Source organism: Patagioenas fasciata, chromosome 4 (assembly GCF_037038585.1).
Source record: "Patagioenas fasciata isolate bPatFas1 chromosome 4, bPatFas1.hap1, whole genome shotgun sequence".
In the NCBI taxonomy this organism is placed as follows: domain Eukaryota; kingdom Metazoa; phylum Chordata; class Aves; order Columbiformes; family Columbidae; genus Patagioenas; species Patagioenas fasciata.
The window spans coordinates 13504245-13525296 of record NC_092523.1 but is presented as its reverse complement, the minus strand read 5'-3'; the positions used below and the strand labels follow the sequence as shown (position 1 = coordinate 13525296).

At 38.2% G+C, this 21052-nt stretch overlaps 1 protein-coding gene across 7 annotated transcripts in view; it reads right to left on the bottom strand.

Moving 5' to 3' along the window:
* PPP2R2C (protein phosphatase 2 regulatory subunit Bgamma) overlaps positions 1–21052 on the bottom strand; it is a 201984-nt gene that overhangs the window by 80333 nt on the left and 100599 nt on the right. For 2 of the 7 annotated variants that reach the window (XM_071808560.1, XM_065837461.2), the window contains exon 2: positions 7478–7633. The exons of 3 other annotated variants lie outside the window; for them this stretch is intronic. In XM_071808560.1, the coding sequence (XP_071664661.1) occupies positions 7478–7490 (13 nt within the window). In that variant the 5' untranslated portion in view covers positions 7491–7633. Of the gene's footprint in view, positions 1–7477; positions 7634–16824; positions 16976–18455; positions 18591–21052 lie in introns of all 7 variants that reach the window. 2 more of the 7 variants (XM_071808559.1, XM_065837460.2) reach the window with 2 other exon arrangements.

Genomic DNA, 21052 nt, shown 5'->3' with positions numbered 1-21052 from the left:
AAATACACCATAATACATGAAAATATTTAATATGTGTTAAACCTATAGTTACTATTTTTCACTCCAGTAGAAAATTTGCAGGCAGTGTAAAGCAATATACATTTTGTCTTGCAGTATTTTATTGATGCAACCAAATGAACAAGAACATTAACGTAACGAGAGGAGTAGCTAAGCACACTTGCTTACCTCCCCACATTGCTGCTAATTACTCAATTGCCTGTAATTACCTTTACCTTTGTTATTCTCTCCCCAACTCTCAGCTCTTGGATCCTGGCCACCTGGTAGTAATTTAAACCTCAAGACACTGATATGGAAAAAAATATTGTGATGCCACAAAGTGCCACACTCAGTGAGACCAGGGATGCAGAGCAGGATAAGCAACAGTGCAGTAGGTTTTATGTTTGGTACGGGATATGCTCAGAGCCTGCTGTGGTGGGACCACAGACCCTATTGTCCATCACTGCCCAGGGTGGTGGCTCAGCTGACAGCAGGGACACTGAAGGTCTCAGTCCTGCTTTGCCTCTCACCTGATAGAAAGTAAAATTGAAAACAGTGCCTTCAGACTCCCCAGGGTAAGTCTGAAACCAAATTCTCTCCATTCCCAAGTTGCCTCAACATGGGAAGTGGATGGAAAATGGTCCTCCCTCCTCCTGCCATGTTCTCCCCTGCTTCTACAGCATTACCGAACAAGGTGGACACTCACAGAGCTCAGCACAAGCTCAGGGAATTCACTCAAAAGAAAACTCTAGATAAACAGCATGCCATAGTTCATGTACCACAAAAAACACCATGGTCTTCTGGGTTCAGATCCCTTTTAAAAGTTCAAAGCTGTAAAATAATTTATGGCCTCAGTTCACTTCTGTTTGCTATTATGACAATACATAAAGCAAATGCAGCTGATAGCTGCCTTCACAGTAAGGGCTCTTTGCAGGCCAAATGAAAAAGCCTTTTTTCACATTTATTTATAGTATCATAGATCTCATTCAACAATTACACCTAGATTCCCCCTTCTTGTTTTTGTTGACAACAATCACAGATGATACAAAAAACAGGTGTTTTGTTTTTTCTGGGACTCTGAAAATTAGGTGTTGGTGAACCAAGGAGTCCTCCGTTTGCTTGTGTGCCATTAAAATAAACCTTGGTCTGCAAAAGCCAAATCTGTATCATATGCATTGCTTCAGAGTGCAACTGATTTGAGACATTTTTACTCTGCAATTTGACAATACAGTGCAGAGCAGAATAAAGCAATAGACTTGGAAAAGCTATTTATAGTGCCTATGCCCCAAGGAGATATAGCTAATAACTAATTCATTTCACATCGCACATTTGAATGCAATATGAAAACTTCCCAGTTTCTTATCAGCACAAGAGAAAAGACTCCACTGTGGCTTTCTTTAAAATAATTAAGGATTCTTTGCCAAAACATTTTAATCAAACTAAGTCTCCATAGCAGTCTCTTCTTCCCCTGCCTTATATCTGTTTTAAGAGGTCCATGCCTATTAAAGTTTTCATAAAAGCATTTTGCAACATAGCAGTTTCCCAAGCTATTAAAAATCATATTCATTTTCCTACATAACACATTTGTTTATCAAATAGTTTTCTACAAGCTGGATTAAAATCCAATATATTATTGGTTGTATCAACAGGAAACAAAGGGAACAATCTGGTAACAAATTCAGTGAGCAATGCAACTGTAATATCTGCATATGAGGAGGTTTTGGTTTGGTTTAGTTTATTGTAGTACGGAAAACAGATCAGCTAAGTATTATTCCATGGACTAGAAAGCTGAATATTTTATTACAAATGATTAAGAATTAAACAACAGATAAGAAAGAAAGATACGGATTTGTTGTACTCAAGAGACGTCAATAACCACACTGAGCTTTTCTCCTGCTGCAACTGTGGCAGAAACAAAGCAGCAAGTGGACACAATGCTCAGTGCAATGATAGCTGCCTAATTTCTCCACACCCACAATTTCTGCTTTCTTTTTCTGTTCCTCCACATGCTGACACCAGGTGTTACAACAGCTTGACTTCAATGAGAGTGCCCTGTGAACAGTGTGGTTTCAGCAAGTACTGGTGCCAAAGCTGTATCATAACTAAACGGGCTGGGGATGCTGCAAGGAACCCCAGCCGGTGCTCCACAGGAGCTCCTGTGCTCATGGAACTGCTGTGCCAGCTCTCACACAAAAATAAGGGTTTTGTGAAGAGAAAAACGTCAATACATAAATAAAATAAATTAAAAAAAAAAAAAACAACCACACAAACCCACCAACACCTTAGACTTAGCGAACAATGACCCACTATTTAACCTGGGCCTTCTGTTACCCAGTAATTAAAAGGCTAGCTTTTGTCAACAGGTTTTATGCTTAAATTATAATTAATTGCTATATGAAACAATGCGAATTAACTCCATCGATTTGTAAGCAGTGCCCCTAGGGCCCCTGGTTTTTATTGAGTAGCATTGCAACATCCTAATTTTACCAGAGCAGCAGCAGCACAGAAATTATTTAAAATACATATTAAACATAAAATGTAGCTAGATATTGTGAGCTTATGGAGTCATTTATTTATGTTATAGGTTCAGTGAAAATGCTAGGAAAGAACAGAGGAGAACACATACGTCCTAATGACTTAACTGCCTTTACATTTAGCAATCTGGTATCAAAAGCAGTTACCTTATAGATGGAATGCTTGCTTTTGAATTTATCAGTCATAAACTTTAATGGGTAAAACATGGATAAACATATTCCAAAGTCCTGATTAAATGTAACAGAAATTATGCAGATCTCTGTCAATAACCCTTAAGGACTCTTAGAGTTTGAGGATTTTCCCCTTCAGCAGAATGTCCTGATAGCATTAGGAAGCACCGCTCAGTGACAGCTTAACATCCGCTTCCAGAATCAGACCATTTTTAGACTGTAAAAGGATACATTATTTTGTGTGTGTGTGTTGATTTTTATTTTGGAAATGGAGAGGAGTCAGTCTGAGATTTGCTCAGTTTTAGGTTGGGGGAGGGTTTCTGTTTCTGTTTGTAGGAGGTTGGGGGCTTGTATTTTGTTTTTTGGTTGGTTGTGGGTTTTTTTTTGGTTGGTTGGTTTGTTTAGTTTTTTGGGGGGAGGGGTTTTGTTCCATTTTAACTTTTGCATTTCATTGTATTTACTGCATTACTGTTTAGTGACCATGTGCTTTAGTCTAAGTCATCGTATTAATCAGAAACTAATATGTCCTCATTGCAGAACAATCAAGCAACAATATATTAACAACTACGATTATTAAAGCAAGCTATCTAAATTATACTGACAAAAAGCAGATAACAAAAAGTTGCTAAGTGTAGTTACAAGAGGGCTTAAAAATAACTTCTAAATAAAATAGCATCAGCAGCTTACTTTTTCAGATTTTAGTCTGATCTAGGATATGTCTAGACTGCATGCTACACAAGAACATGCAAAGACTCTACACAACTTCTGAAGACAGAAATCAGCTTGGCTGTTTACATTTCTAAATATATGAAGATAAGGGTACATCATCAGCTATTGAAAGTGACTGCCACTTCATAATTTTTGCTCACAAAATATTTAAAACTTTGAAGAGCAAGTGTACTACCTAGTCATTATATTAACTCTTTAATCATGACTTGTCCTATTCGCTAAGTGGCAGATGACTTTTTTTAAAGCTAATATTTAAACTAATCTTCATTAATTGCTGTCCCAATGAGAATAAAATACTAAAATGTAATAACTAATACTAATATTGGATGTAAGATTTTCTGTTTTCTTCAAAGGTAAGAATTACGTGTTTTCTCAGGGAAATTCCAAGTATTTTGCTTTTAACTTCTATAACAAAGGAACAGTGCATAAGTGTGGAAGTTACCGGAAATGTATGTTCATTAGTTATTAAACTTGTGCATTTTAAAGGCAAAAACCATAGCACTGCATAATCAAAGACACAGGAGCGCATATCAGGTTTTGGTATCTTTGCTTATGCCTTATGAGACTGCTTGCATTAGCACCATCTCCATAATGCAGAAAATTGAAAATCTCTTTTGAAAGAGTGAGAAGGCTAAGAAGTGATGTCCTCCTGCAGTGTATTTATAACCGCTGCCCCGCGAGGGAACACGGTTGCTGATCATCCTGTCTCCCCATGATGTACCAATAGAGGATCCTGATGTGCCAGTACATCACCTTGTCAGAAGCGACTAGAGCAGCATTAAATAGCAATGCGGCGAGCAAGCGGTCAATGATGTTACAGTGCCGAGCATACATAAAAGTTCATATCAGTATTCTGCTGCTGGAGAACCATCAGTTTAGCTGCTAACCATGTTTGGGTTTTAACCACTTGTGTGGTTTTAGGCAGGAATGAAGCTAGATAAAATAAACCTCTACAAAAGCAAACATCATGCAACGCTATTATATTTACTCCTCATATATTAACAGAGAGGAGACTGAAGCCTCATTTGGAAACTCTCCATTGTGCCATATTCATGCTCTTGCCATGAGTTTCAATGAGATTTAAAGATCTGCTTATTTCTGGTTTTCTGCCTTACCTCCCACCATGTTTCCCACTCTGCACTATTTCATCAATGCAGCAAATCCATTAGGCCCACTGGTTGTGGAAACCTTCGACTATATGGACTGTTCTTTCTAAATGGATCAGATTTACCCTCTATTAATAATTGCTTTATCTCCATAGAATCCCATGAATAGTTGAAAATCCAAATTAACTTTTCCCTCCTTACACTCTAAGGTCTCTAGTGTGTGCTTATTACATTAGCACAACCAGTCCTCTCCACAACCAACTTAGAGATTTCTTCCACTGAACACTTCAAATCTGCACCCTCTCCTACTTACTTCTGGTGATATTTGTCCTCAGCCCTTTGTGCTGAATAGTTGGAGCTAATAAGATGGTCCGTGTATCATTACACTCTAACTCAAGCTAGTACCTAAATGGAGCATCTTGAGTTGTATTAAAAGCATTTAGTTATATGTGAAGACCTTTTAAATAAAGGGAGAGTTTTTGGATCAAGCTTTCAAAAACCATGATAGAAGAAACTCATCTGACATGACTATTTTTCAAGATACCTTTCTATACATTTAATAAGGTAAAGAAAAATTAGCTTGTGATTGTACAGCTGAATACAAAAGCTGCTGACAAAAAGCAACATGAGCAAATTTCCAGCTTTTCCTAACTTTCGGATACTTCATTAAGACACGTTTTTCATTTTACATTAAAAATGTTCCCAGTTCTCAGGTATTTCTAAACTTTGTAATGAGTGACTATTAAATCCCTTTCATTTATTAGCTGGATTTTAAAACTATCTATCTTCAGCATTTTACTACTGCTACAATACTATCTACACTGCCAGCCACTGCTGTCCCACAACAGCCCTAGTCCTGCTGCAGTGCGTGGTTGAGAGCCCGTCCCCTCTCCTCTCAGGGGCTGGGAACAGCCTGTCCGCAGCAGGCATTAACTCCAGAGCCTGATGCCAAAGCCTATGGTTAACTTCAGTTTCCTTTGCCAGCTCCCAGATATTCCCAGTGTGGTGTCCAGTGTTTCTGGAAGCTCTCTCGGGGCTTTTCCTGTTCAGAAATTATTTTGTTGGCAGTCAGAATTTTCCTAAGGATTGTAAATAAAGAGATGAGCACAATACTTTATAACCCAAACCAATCATTTAATAACTTCAGAATTTCCTAGAACAAAGAAAATTAATTTATTTACCTCATCCAGTGCTTTGACCTGCCAAATGCTGTATAGATAGATATACAACAAAGACATATCACAAAACACTGGCGGTGGACAAGGAAGGGAAGCATTTGACACAAACTGCTATAGACCAGCTGAATGACATCACAGACACTATCACAATGCAGCAAACAAAGATTTACTCATCTTCCTTTTCCACTAATGATAACACAGAAAATTAACAATTATCTGTGTGCCAAAGGTGTGACCTGTTGCTGTCCATTGAAAAGACAGACATATGCTGTCCATTGAAAAGATAGATATATTCTTCAATTATTTGCTGTATTGTACTAATTGAACAAGAGAATTATGGGAACCTTTCATTAACCTCTTAGCAAGTATATATATTTTAAAATAACTATATTCAAAAGGAGAATCATCTGTAGACCAATTCTGCAAGGCTGAATATCAGTAGCATTCATTCTTTAATATTATTTTGCCAGACAACAGAAAACAGATTTTATGTATCAACTTCAAAGTCATATGCAGCTTACAAATTGTATATGACCTACAGACTTCTTTATTTTGGTCAGCTGATGATTTAGGCTATGGTTGGTGTAGGATCTGCTCTAGAAAGACCTGGCCAAATGTGCCAGCCAATCTGAGCTTGCAACCACCCGTTCCAGACACCAGATGCTCTCCCAAGTACTTTGTGCACTAGGGAGAGGCCACTGGAAGGTTTCTTATCTGGGCGTAACACCAAAATAAGGATAAAGCTCAGGATTTGGAGATGTAGGCAATGAACAGCAGCAGCCCAACATGCACCATGAAGAAACTGAGAAGACACAGGCAGGAAGCATTCATCCCCATCGTTCGTCAAAAGACAAGACAGCTTTGAAGTCTTCCAGCTCAAAATCTAAATCATGTAAAAATCAATATTAATATTCAACCAATGTCATGCTCAAATAAGACAATTTAAAAATGCTTAATCAGTCTTAATTTTTAGATGTCAGGGACAATCCAAGCAGAGCAATAAATTCTACTGAATACCAAAGTCTTTTAAAATGCAAACCAACATCACCACTCCAAAAACATCTTGAAACTGGTAACATTCTGTGTTATTAAAGTTATCTCCCCTATAGTTCAGAAGAGACACAGGTAGGAGACAGAAGATTTTTCCCATCTAAAACAAAAGCAAAGAGAAGTTCTGACCTCAGAAAGCAGGCAAGTTGGCACTGAGATTGCTTGCTCATGCCAACAGCTAGCTGAGATACCAAAGCAGATATAAAGAAACTTAATTATTAACTATCACTTAGAGTAGTACTTTATTGACCTATTTTTTCTTTTGGTGATACAGCTGTTATTTTATAGTCAAGATCTATGCTTTGTTAGAACATAGTCTGTTTTATTTTATGATTGCTGAGCATACAAAGTAAATGGAAAATACATGTCAAAAAGGAAATGGAGTTTTGTTTTAGGTTTTCACTTTTTTTCCATGGGTAGTAACACCAAACAAAGTTATGCTGCCAACAGTCCCTCTGTCTACCTGCCACTGAAGGCAAGTTTGTTAATCTCAGCAGAGGATGTTTCCCACCACACTGCAGACTCGTAAGGAGCTGGCAACATCAAATGCCAGAACCAGGCCAGAAGTCTCTTTCAATTAATTTTTTTTTGAGAGTACTGAAAAAAATATAGTCCACAACAACAGGGACAAACCGTACTGTCACAACTGCCCCAAAAGCAACAGAATCAAGAGTCAAATGAGATCAAAAATGGTTAGTATACATGACTGTACCTTGGTCTATCATTTGGAAGATATAATCTATCAGTGCAAGCAGTGCAGCTTGTCTACTATATTTAGGGCTAAACCCAGATGGATTCAGTCAAGGAAATCTGAGGATTCTAGATGCCACCAGAGTCGCCTTGCGCACAAGCTTCCTTATAGCTTTCCCTAAAAAACAAAGAAATTCAAGACAAAAAAATGGTGAAAACTTTCCTCATCTAAAGATAATTTTTCAAGTAGGAACAAAACTATTGACTCTGTAAGCAAACAAGCACCTTGTTCTCCCAATAAGTTCCACAGAAGAAAAATACTTCCTCGGTGGCATTCCCAGATTTACAAGAGCGTAAGTCACAAGCCGCAGCCCAGATCTTTCTAGCTCCTCTATTGACTTGCATCAGTGTAATTAGCTGAGACTCAAGAGAGTTTCATCTCTTATACTCCTAATCCTGAAGAAGTAGGTACTATTTTTAGAACTACCAGGGAGGTGCTGATAGGTCAGTCCTGATCTAAGTCATTGAAAGAATTAAGTACCTTGAAAATTCCTTACTGTGAAACCCATTGTACAGATGTTGAAGGGATTCAACTCATTAATCAGTTTACCCTTCATGAAGAACAGTTCAACAGAATGCTTGCTGAAGCAGTGTTTTAAGAAGCATTAACAGCTTCAGTCAATAAAATTTAAAATGGACCCCAGAAAATCAGTCTACAGGATCTAGAGAACAGGTACTCTTTCCCTTTTAAAGGGAGGATCTTCCTCATGAAAAATCAAAAAGTGCTAAGGAAAAAAAAAATCATACAAGCATAAAATAAAATGCTCCATTTCAGAGAAATAAACTTTATTTCTGTCACCAGAACAGAAGGAGAGGAAGTTAAGGAACCCATTTTATATTAATATTTGTATTCAAAGCAGAGCATCAATGCCTCATCCCAGGTCTGTATAGCATCAAAGAGAAAAACCTCATGAATCTGTGTGGAAATATATTCTCCATTTTAATTTGTATCTTCCACTTTTCTTCAAAACCCTTTCTTTTCTAGAAGATACATTGGAAAGCAAATACATATAAGTACTGAATAGGGAAAAAAAAAAAAATCTATTATACATGCCAGGATGATTTCAATGCTTATTTACCCATACTTCCATTTAAATTTGCAGAACTTTGAAATTCAGAAAGATGAATTGCTGTATCAAAGCAGTCCTTTTTATGAAGGCATTTGTCATTATGTGAATCTAGTCCAGAGAGCAGCAATCCATTCAAGTTAGTTACTCAGGTGTGTATCTGCAATCATCCTGCTCATAAGAGAGTTTTCTTTCTACTTACTTTTGCACTATTAAAAGCAGTACTTCTAATAAATGGTGAATCTGAATCAAGTCCACAGTATTCTTTTGGTGGAAATGGGGCACATCCTCTGGGTATGCAGACCATCATATCTCTGTTATAATTTCCAAAAGTGGAGCTACAGTACTTACACCAGCAGGGTGTCTATCACTACTTGCAAATATTCAGTGTAAGCAGTGAAGAACTATCACTATGTGTATGTAACATGTGAAAGGCAAATAAAGAGACATGCAGCAAGTCATGTCTTTGAACAACAGATCAGTGCACAGAGTATTTTTATATAACCAAATTTAAATACACTTCCCGTCTCTAACATTGCACTTTCCCTAAAAACGCAGAGCTCTACTAAATGAAATCCTGTCCCTTATGACTTGCCTTACAAGCTGGGGAGCAAGCAGAGACAGGCAATTATTAGTCAAGGGCAATTTGTAAGTGAAGTCATATAGGAATAAACATGTACTTTAGATGTAACCCCAAAAACTACTAAAATTAATATCTTGTATAGATGTTCTTGCAGAAGTATTAAAATGCAAGGGCCACAGCAGAAAATACTTTCAACAGTTTGAATATTCTTCCCCACCTTCTGGCTTAAGAATTTTAGATGCTCAACACTTTAAATTATATGATCAATGACTGTGGTGCCTGAATAAAGAATAAATTAATTTACCTTTAGATCATCTATGCCTCAACTGAAAGACCTCATCTAAGCATTTATTGGCAGCAGACAACTCTATGAGAACTCTGGCAAGTTGTATTCCTGTCATTTCACTAGGAGTCATTTGTTGAGGTTTTTCACTTTTACATTTCAATCAATTATCCCCAATAAACTCAACTATATTCCCATCACTGAGTGAAAACACGGACCAAAGACATCAATTGTCAGTTAAATACAAGTGATGTACTTATGAGTATTTTGATTTCATAATCATCTTCAGGATGATTTCCACAGTATTTTTAATATCTGCAACAGTTACAAATTACCATTATTTTTCAAAATTGCCCTCTATACATTTTGAATGCAAGCCACCAAAAAGCTATGTCCAAGAAGAACAACTCTCATTCTTTGCTCTCTCTCATGTACTTATAAATTTATTTCTAAATTAAGAGAAAACCTATATAAAATATCCCACATTTATTATAGTGTAAAACTATCTGCCATACTCTGATGACTATAATGCCATAGTAACTGCTGGTTATTTGTACGTATCTTGTAACTTAGTATATAGCTCTTAAAAATAAGTTAAAGAACACTAACAAACAATAAAAAGTTCATCTAACAAATAAAAAGCTTATATGAAAACATCAGAAAATAAAACATCAGTGAACTGTGCCATCAAAATCATATTTGTTAAAAGAAGACATGCCTAAGAGCCATATCTCTTGGATGTATGCTTTTTATGTTCTCAGACATTCAGTGGCACCTAACAAATGTGAAACACCACACACATTAAATTTGGCCATCCAAAACCATAAACTCTAATCTCTTGACCCATCCAGATTTTTCTAGCGTTTTCATTTCACTGAAAAACATGGGAGTTTATCCCTTGAGCATGTGTTTAAAGCATAGATTTGACATAAATAAAAATTAATAATTAACCTAAAAAGACTTTAGCCTGTTTGGGTAAACACTCAATGAGCAGGTCTCCACATTCCACTTAACAGCACGCAGGAATTCCAGTGCAACCAATTAAGACATTACATACTATAAACAAGTACGAGTTTTACTCTTCCTTTTAGTTTGCTGTGACAAGCCTCGAGGATTTTGGTTTTGGTGGGGGGTTTTTTGGTACTATCTTGGAAAGCGGATTTTTCATTCTGTTTGATGAGCTGATGCACATCATCTTCTTGATCTCTTGCAGAGTCATGTACCATGTGCTGAGAAACCTGTATGTCCTGAACATCATAGCCGATTGCTTTACTATTCTGGTGGCAAATACACAGCATGCTGAGGTTTACCTGGATGCCCAGTGACAATGAGGAATTCAAACACTGAAACTGAGATATTACAGAGGTGGAAAAGTTCATGGTCTCTACCAGCATCACTTAAAGCCTCTCCAAGATTCAACTTCATCATTTGGTTACTACTCTTAGTTAAACTCTTGATAACTGGGAGATGGTTTTGTTCATAGTCAGTGAGAGCAGAGATATCATTATTCACTGCCTGCATTTGAGTCCACAATGGGACATTGTTACCTGTACACAGAAAAAGAAGGGCTACCATGCAAGGTGCTGGAAAGAAAATGAAAGCTCTCATGAGACTTCCGGGAGCAATAAGCAAAGACTTCTTCAGGAGATCTTGCTGTCCACTGGGAAAAGATTGTGCCACTGTATTGTACAGAGCACACACACCAAAAGCATTCCTACAGGAAATCTTTTTTTTTTTGGTCTAGTTATTTCCAAATTCAAATATGTGTTTTCACACACTTATTGTTATCAAGTGCACTGTCTAGATTTTGATGGCCTTTTGGTATGTAACGCTGTCTTTTACAAGTGTGATTTCTAATGATTTTTAAATTTAAATCCAAATTCTAGATTTAACAGTTTTATTTGTGGTGTAGCCATTACTTCAGAAAGAAGCTCCTTTGCATGAAAGCAGACAAGAACTTCTTAAAACCTGCAGAAGACCCACAAAAGTCCATCCTCCCTTTTTGCATAGTTCATCTTTTAGAATACACTTCTCTTTAACTACCTTGTCTTTCTTTTATCCTTGGATCACTGCAGGTTCATATCAGCACCACTATGACTTTAAAATCCTTCTACATCATTTAGCAGTCTTCCAGCATTTGCCAATTAGCCAAAGAACACTACTAAAATTGAGAAGATAAGCAGCAGAGTTTGTTAATATGCCACTAGCAAATAATATCCTTTCAGAAACATACTACCATTTAGTAACACAATGAAAACCAATCAAAGATGGCCACAGAATAACAATACCTGATAATTTTTTAGCAGGAAAATACTAATGCCTTTGGGGTGATAAAACAACATACAGAAATTAGGTAAGTGATTCAATTTTTTATCATCATCCTGAAAAAGTACTACCACTATTACCACCTTTATTAGGATTTAATTAAACATTAGAATATATACCATAAACACAGACTGTGATAAATATTTTCTTGAAACTGAAATTCTGCTGTTCTCCCAACCTCTATAGATTTTCAAGCCAACAATAGCTGCTCTTTTGATCACAGCTTTAGCCTGTGTGACCGATTTCTTATTCTGGGCTGAATCATCACAAAAGCAAACCGATTGGTTAAAGGTAAAAAAAAAAGAAGCTGAATACCATAGCAACTGGCTTGCAGCCCTGCTAACAATCAGGAAGGATTTCTTACTTGAAAAAGAGCTACAAGTGAAAACACCCAGCCAAAAGCAGATCTGGCACAGTATCAACAATGCAACAGAACCACAGAAGCCACTTACCCCTCCCAGTCTCTTCCCCATAATACCTTTTGGGCAGCAGCAAATCTTCAGGTTCTAATTAAAATACATTACAGGGAACAAGGTAAAATGTGTGCTATGGTATTGATTCTGCCTGTATATCTAGACACTGCAGACTCTTTAACAAAACAAAAAGGATTAAATTTTGAAAAATCAAGTCATGGAAGTGGAACAATAATAGAGCTTGATCTACAGTTTAATTAATAATCATGTCACTCCATAATTAAAAGGATTAAAAGTTTCTAAAGAAACATGTCCAAATGTACTTAACTCTACATTGTCCAAGTTAGAGAATACTGTTAGGAACACAGCAAAGTAGCAAAGATGTTGGCAAGAGAGAGAATCACTTAATGACAATACCCTCTAAAAATTGCATCATTTCTGTAAGGAATACACCTGAGCATATTGCTTTGGAGTAACAGTAGGAGCCAGTGCTGGGTTTATATGGCCAGGTTGTTTGATTATGATGGGTGTGGGCCCAGGAAGGACAGGGAGGCTGCAGGGGTGGCCTCTGTGAGAAGAGACCAGGAGCTGCCCCCGTGTTGGACAGAGCCAGTTCCAGCTGGCTCCAAGACAGACCCACCGCTGGCCAAAGTTGAGCCCATGAGTGACACTGGTGGCACCTCTGCGATAACATAGTTAAGGAAAGGTAAAAAAGCTCCTCAACAGCAGCTGGGAGAGAGGAGTGAGAAAATGTGAGAGAAACAGCCCTGGAGACACCAAGGTCAGTGAAGAAGGAGGGGCGGGAGGTGCTCCAGGTGCCAGAGCAGAGATGCCCTTGCAGCCCATGGAGAAGATCATGGTGATGCAGGTTGTTCTCCTGTAGCTCATGGAAGACCCCACCCAGGGCAGGTGGAGGTGCCCTGAAGGAAACTGCAGCCCATGGAAAGCCCACACTGGAGCAGGCTCCTGGCAGGCAGTGGCAGAAGAGTTAGGAAGGAAGGAGTGAAGTTGAATTTGGGAAGAAACGGTGTGAGGGGAAGGTGGCTTTAGTTTGGTGGTTTTTTGCCACTAACCTACTACATTTTTAATTAGCAATAAATTATTCTTTCTCAAGCCTGTTTTGCCTGTGACAGTAACTGATGAGTGATGTCCCTCTCATCTTTTCATCTTATTTTCTTGCCATGTCCTGCTGAGGAGGGGGAGTGAGAGAACAGCCAGCCAAGGTCACCCAGCACAGAGTTCTTGAGTTTGAGGAAAGCATAAATCTCTCCTAGAGAACTGAAGCTACAAAGTCTTTGCTTTGCAGTGGATGTGTCCCTCTGTTCTAGGCCAGCTACAACAGCTCTTCAGTGCATTGCAGAATGAAGAATTACAGTTCTGCCTCTTCTCCACCATGTGTGTGATGGTTGGTACTCTGGAGACTATTAGACTGCATAATAAGGATCCTCGCCAGTTTGGCTTTACAGGCAAAAAGTGAGCTCTGTTTCTTTGTTCATCATTTAAGAGGCATTCAAAACCTACTACGAAGTAACAGCAAGTCAAGAAGACCAGGTACAAGGCCCACAGCACAGCTACCTAAACTGCTTTTAATATTAGGGCTACATTTTAAACCAAAGAAGTCTGAGTTAAATACATAACTCCACAGTATCAAATTAATTTACTTGACCTCTATAAGCATCATTCCTGAGCTTTTATTGGCATTAAGGAATGCTATAACTCACCTACATCTATGAAAATCCAAACACTTTTTTGCAATTAAAATGAGGGGAAGAAAGAACCTTACTTAGGGTTCCTGAATTAGTGGCCCGATTTTCTACTAATGAAATAAAGAACTATAGGGTAATATTATTGCTAATACTATTATTTTTTATCTGACAAGAAATGGCCACAAAATTCTTAAGATCTTTTGGCCCTCAACTCCAGCAATCTCACAGGGAGTTCATGGTCCCAGGAAACTCTACTCTCAAGAGACCACAGACCTTGAATTAACAAAACATACTTTGTTTTTTGGAGGTGATTTCATCACACTGGTAAATTGCTTGACATGTTCTACTCACGTTGCTGAAAACAGGCACATTTCTGTTTTGTCTCAGATCTCTGGTATATCATAATTCAGATATCAAATCGGCCTAATTGTAAACATACATTTGTACTTGATATGTACATACCTCAAGGTATGTCTGTATTTATGATATATAGGGTACACACAGACTTTGTTATATGCTACTGAGAACTATGTACCCATCTCAGAATGTACCAATTCCTTTATCTTCAGAAAGATATTTCTTTTAAAGTCACATTTGTATTTAGTTCGCATTCCATAAAACAGTGCAAAATTCCTTAGTTTGGCTCCATAAACAGCATATACTTGTCATCTGGGTATCTCAAGTAGAAATAGGATAAACAGGACAAGGAGAATACAAGAGACTTAGCACAGCTACATTCATAGTTTTAGTTGCTCTTGACTTTAAAACACAAGAGTTTGCAACACTTCCCTTACTCATCAGATACGAATGCTTGATGGGCTGATCATAACAGGCTGCTAGCTCTTGCTTATTCCTCCTACTTTCCAAATGGAAATTTTTGATGAGTTTGATATACCTTTGTTTTGTTTATAAAGGATGAAGTGAGGAATTTTTTTTACTTGAGCTGCTATCCAGCAATTCACACAGAGAGAACATCACCTGTTTTCAGAGAAATGTGAAGTGGTATTCTGTGATTAGTATTACTCATGCAAGCACACTTTATCTAGCAAAGCACCATACATATATGTACGCTGGATATATCAACATGCTCCTGTAAGTATGGCCCTATCACACACAGGATCAGATTTTGTTCTTGTACCAGTAATTCTGTTTAATTTATGTCAATTACAATCTATTGTATTTCCCAAAAATAGTAAATTTGCTCTGAAGAGCTTATGATCTTAAGTCAGAATTCAAAGAGAAGAAAGCAGGACAAGCCAGAAATATGGTTCCCGATTCTGCGTACTTAAACACACACACTCACTCTCGCCCATGTAAATTAGAAAAATGTAGATCAAGGACAGTAACTTATTATAGCAACAAAGGTCAGACTCAAGGAGGGATGAGATACAAAATTGTCTTTGACCTCAGCTCTGAAAGAATTTTTCCCTGCTCAAAGTTGCATGAAAGAAATGACAAAGATGCAACACCACAGCAGAGATTCAGTGACCGAAGGACACAATGGTAAGGGCAAAACTAATGCTTGAGATAGGATATGAAATGAGAAAGTAACCTAACTGGTAACAGCCATAACGATGGCTTCAGCTGTGGCAAAAACTTCGGGAGAGGGCAACACAAATGCTCAGAATGTCAAAGAGAATGCTGCTAGTCTATTACCCTTCATTCACTTAGCATAAAGGTATTATTTGAGCATTAATGCTTCTAATGTTCTTGTCACAAAGTTTATTATGAAAAAAATATTTCATAGACAGTATTATCACAAATTTTAAAAATAACTTGCGCCACCATTTTTTTTGTCTTAAAAAAAAAATAAACTGTTTAAGAATACATATCTGCATAGTAGCTCAACTGATGAGTGTCTGGAAGCAACTAATTAATGAGAAGGCATCTCAGTGGTAAGACAGTAGAAAATGGTCCTCCTAGTACACAGTACTGCTGATACAGCTAGGGAAAAGCATTGCAGAAGTATTAAACACAAAAGGGGGCATCTTAACACAACGACGGTACACTCAGGCAAAAACCAATCTGCCTGGTTACAATCCAGTCACAGGAAAACATCCAAACCATCAAACAGATGTGGAGCACACCAAGCCTTATATTATTACAACATTCTCATGTAGAAACTCATTCTTTCCCATAATATTTAGGTTTCTGAGTTCAAAAGTGAGCTAACCTAGGCAGTTCATGGTGTTTTGCAAACTAGATAAAGGTGTTCGATTAGTCAAATCTCAGAAGAAACTGTGTTAAAACAGGAATTTAAAACGGATCTATTGAAAACTGTGTCAAAGGTCCCCTGCATTACACGCAAAGAAGAGCAGCTCTGAAGAAGTATGTAATATTACCTTCTCTGATAAGCTCTTCATCCCATTATGAAAACAATAAACCACAGCATGACATTAGCTACTTTGCCAAAGGACACTTGTAGAATTAGTAGCTAAGCAAGAATGAGAACTCTTCATTTTAGGTGAATGAAAAGTTTTCCTCTGTACATGGGGCGCTAGTACAGAGACAGAGTCAGTACCATTTCATGCCGTTTTCTGCAGCTCAGTTAAAAAATAGAAACAAAACAGACAGTGTGTGCAATACAGTTATTCAGCACGTGAGAGACAGAAAAATGAGAAACAAAGAAATAGAGAAAAGGCTACATGCCTTTACTTTTATTGTAAATATTTAGGGTTTGCATCATCTCTGGGACATCTCAGACTCTAAAAAACAACACACAGAACATGCAGTGTCTAGGTGTGTCACTTCCTCTAGGACACAATAGTTTTCAAATATTTTTATTCATTGCTTGTAAAATGACATCATACAATCAATGAACTGTGGACATCTTTATGACAGTTGTTTTTTGTGGTTTCCAAGGTCCATTGTCATAAGGGCTCCCTGTAACCAGCCATCTGAGATGGAAACAACAGGTGATAGGCATCCTTACCTCCAAGTCCATCTCCAGAATCAACCTCATAGATGCTCTCCCCTTCCATGTTGTCTTTAGGACGCAGCAGAAAGCAAGATCTTCCTCAAGTGATTTGCTCAGGCTCCAGACAGAAGCTGAATCCACCCACTCTGCAGCCAGCAGGTGTTATCTTTTAAACAAAAACATAAAAACAAAGCCATTGATCCATTTCTGCTATACAACAGAGAGGTCATTTAATTTCTCCTGTAAGCCCCCAGCTTTTTAAAACTGTGTGTCAGTTAGTTCTACATCCAATATCTCAGCTCCTTATATCATTACAGTCTTTTCAGCAGGTATCTGAGCTCCTTTTCACTTGTAAATTCAACTGCCATTCACCATACAAACCCTCCACTCCATATAAAGAGGTTGTTATCAACCTAAATTCCAGGATTATACTGGGAGGGCAGGGAAAGTTTCAGCACAGACCCATGCTTCAATTATGGCCTGACAGGACTTGAAATGGGCAATGTATTACCCATCTGCAGGATTAGGTATCCTCTGGCACACTTCGGGTGCTGTGAAACCAAATTACATTCAGGTTGCAAACAACAATACAGACTGAAAGCACACAGATCATGTAGATTGACTTTCTTAAGACTACTCTTAGGGTCAATTTAAGTTTAGGCAGAGAGAGCACCTCAGCTTAGCAATGGACTTGATTTGCAGATGAGTGTGAAGAAGTGTAAAGATGGGTGTGTAAAAGAGAACAAACCCACCTCTTGGTTTGTTTAAGAGAAAGACAATAAGGGAGCAAAATCTGTCTTCCCTAAACAAAGCCTAAATAGCTAGTTGGCTGTCTACTGGTCTACTCCAGTGCAGCTAGTTTTTACTATCTCCTCTTTTATTCAAATAAAGAAATAGCTTTCAATGAATTAAAAAGTACTAATGAATCAGGAAACATCCACACATTCCTTTGAGAGGAAGAAAAAAAAAGAGACAAAAAGCAATCAGAACAGCATGGTGTTGCTAGAGTACTTTTGCAGCAAGTGGAGAACCGGCATGTATCAGATGCTCATGTTCTAGATAGCAAAGCAAGGATGAGCTCCACAACTTAACCCCCCCATGTAAGATTTGCAACCTGATTCTTTTTTAAAACAAAGGAAAACAGAAACCAAAAGCCATCCAAAAAGAGCACAGAGGCTTCTCTCTGCCACAAATGAACTTGGACAGCCCAAGAACGTAAAACACAATGAGAGAAGGATGATCAAGTACAAGAGTGACATGATATATATAAAACACAGCTGGGGCACCAGTAGTAATTTAGAGCTAGCCATGGAGCAATGTATTGGCTGTCTCCTTGCCACTTTCAAATGAGCAAGTAATACCTAATTTGTGTTTGCAATTCTGTGGCCTTCTCTTTTGCTTTTCCTTGTCATTAGGACTGCGCTCAAATTGTCTCATGCCACTGCATTTTATTGAGAAGGTAGAAAAGAGAAAACAGTTCTGTACTAACATGAACTGCCCTGTATGTTTTGCTCAACTCTCTTCTTCAACTTCCTATCAATAAGAAATCAATAAATATTATAAACAAATCTGTATTCAGACATTAAGGAAAAGAAAATAAATATTTCAAGTACTAGGTTGTTGTGTTGATAAAAAGAAGGGCATACCTAGAAGCTTCACACCAGATGACCTCTACTTCTTCAACTTCTTCAAGCACCTCTCTCAGCATCTGCATGTTTTTGTTGATTTTCCGCTGGTCGAGCCAGTGTACGGGTAAACCATGTAACAGAGCATGCATGGCACTGCAAAACATTGAGCAGACTTCCCATGGAGCGAAAATAGTGGTATAGCCATCTTACACTGCTGATGCCTCTTCTTAAACGCGCATCAGCGATTCGAGGTGTTCTTCTAAATCAGCATTCATGTGTTTCAGAAGGTGTGCTACTGCAACTTGCAAAGGCTGAAGACTGAGAAAGGATCCATGATAATGCTTATTTTTAGTGATGAAGTATCCATTGCAAGAATTTTAGTTTTGTAAAAAATTCCATACATTTTATTTTTAAAATGCAAAAATACTTACCAAATAAATAACTGGAACACAGTGGTTATAGTATCAAGCTCTGGCTGCATATTCACAACTGAAATATGTATGTTCCAAATGCTGATTTAGGATACTCACAAGAACATTAACAATCGTAGTTCTTGTTTATAAAAGCAAATGCCATCAAGCAGTGAACACTGGATCCCCATGATCAAAAAAGCTCTACTGCAGATGTCACAGGATGTAGTACTACTTTTACTGGACAAGCGGATCAGATGAGCAAACAACTGTAATTTGAGAAAGTCAACCACGGCCTTTCAAATGAAAACTTTTCTTGCAAGTTTCCTTTTGGAAAGGTCTTCTCATGCTTCTCAGATTTTCTTGTTGCCAGCCCTGGGTTTCATGATGAATGCTACAGTCCTCCCACACAGCAATATAGAAACCATGTTTGCATAAAGTAACGCCTCACCAAAGGACCTGGTTCAATGTCTAAAAACTAAACATTGCATTTTTACCCAGGCTTTATGCCTACATACCTGGAGAAAAAATAACCTGTGCCCAGCATAAATACCTACTGCTGCTACATGTACTTAGACACAGGTGTTACACAACTTAATGTGTTTACCCATCTGTAAACAAAAATGTGTGTGCTTATGAAAAATCCATAAAGTGTCTCATTCTGCCCTACGGTGATGAACTAAATGAAGTCTGCTTGCCTTTATCAAAACCTCTAAGTGTAGAAAGTAGTAAATTTCAAGACATTCAATGCATAAAGGCTGATTCCTAAAATTAGATATCAGTATTGTGAAATACTAGCATTTCAGTGCAAGGTTACTGAGACATTAAGTCTTTGTTGCCTAGTTAGAAAATCACTACTATTATTCTTATGGAAAACTGAGATTAAAAGAAGAGAAACAGAAGAAAAACTGGTTTAAAATAATTTATTATTTTACATATGTTCCTTCTGAAACAAATTAATTGTTCTTTATTACAAACTTGCTGTCTCTTCCCACTTGGCATCCATACAAATGTTGCTTTTAATAGCATTTCACTCACAGACGAACCTTTTTTTTTGGGGGGGAGCGCCGTTGGTGGATATGAAACCCCCTATTGTGCTGTCACCTGGCCATGAAAACTTGTTAATTAAAAACTGAAAACAAAATGATGCATCAGTACTGAAATCTAGAGCTGCCCAAATGTAACCACAGCAATGGTGTAAGCACGGAGGTGGAACGCACAGTGCAGAGCTGCTTCACGCCCGGCTCTGCTGGCTGGGAGTTGACCCCTTCTACTAGGGAGATGAAAACCTGAAACATTTCAATCAGCCTTATCGCAGTGGAAAAATTCCACAGCAGAGAAGCAGTGAAGAATGGGGTATGACTAAAGCTCTTTTAAAACAGATAAGATGCACTAATGAGTTTGATACTTCTTTTAAATTATAGATGACTTGAAACCTACAGTACCAGGACTCCATCGGTCACATATTTTCATTTTTTGGCAGCCTTTTCTTCTTGCTCATCCAATTCCTTTACCCTGATAATAACATGCAATAGGTCCCATTTTCCACCATCACGCCAGAGAGTAAAGCCACCTGGGATGAAACCATCATTTGGTGCTGGCATCTGGTCCTTGGTGAAAATGCTATCATGAGGGAAAAAAAGCAATGAACACATCTGCTTAAATTCTGTAATTGGAATTCTTTGTCAGTTATTGAGGAAGCTGTTTCTGGTGTTGAGGGAACAGCACATGGAAGAAGGCTTGGGAAGAGTCTCAGCAGAGTGGCTGTTCACAATTTCTCCCCGAGTGTAGTTTGCAGAACCATCCGTGTCAGAGCAAGGCAGCGGGTGGCAGGAGGATGAAATCAGGAAAGCACAACTAGGTACTACTTGCATTAATTTTTTCTTTATTTTTTTCCCTCAGAGCAGCTAAAGAAGCCTCACTGCTGTTTTAGCATGTGCCAAGGAGTTATATTCCCAAGGAGATTGCAGATGGGAGAGCAATAGATGAATTCCTGTTATTAGCTGCCGTCTCCAGCCCAGTCCCTGACCCCACACGCTGTGCGGTGGGGAGCACAGAGGCTGCACATGCTGACCCTGCATCACTGTGCAGTCCCACAGACTGGAAGAATCTGCAGCCACACATACAGTGGTGATCTCCAGTCTTTTTGACCTATCTGAGCATGACAAAGCCACATCTAATGTAAATGACTGTGGTCCCTTGCTC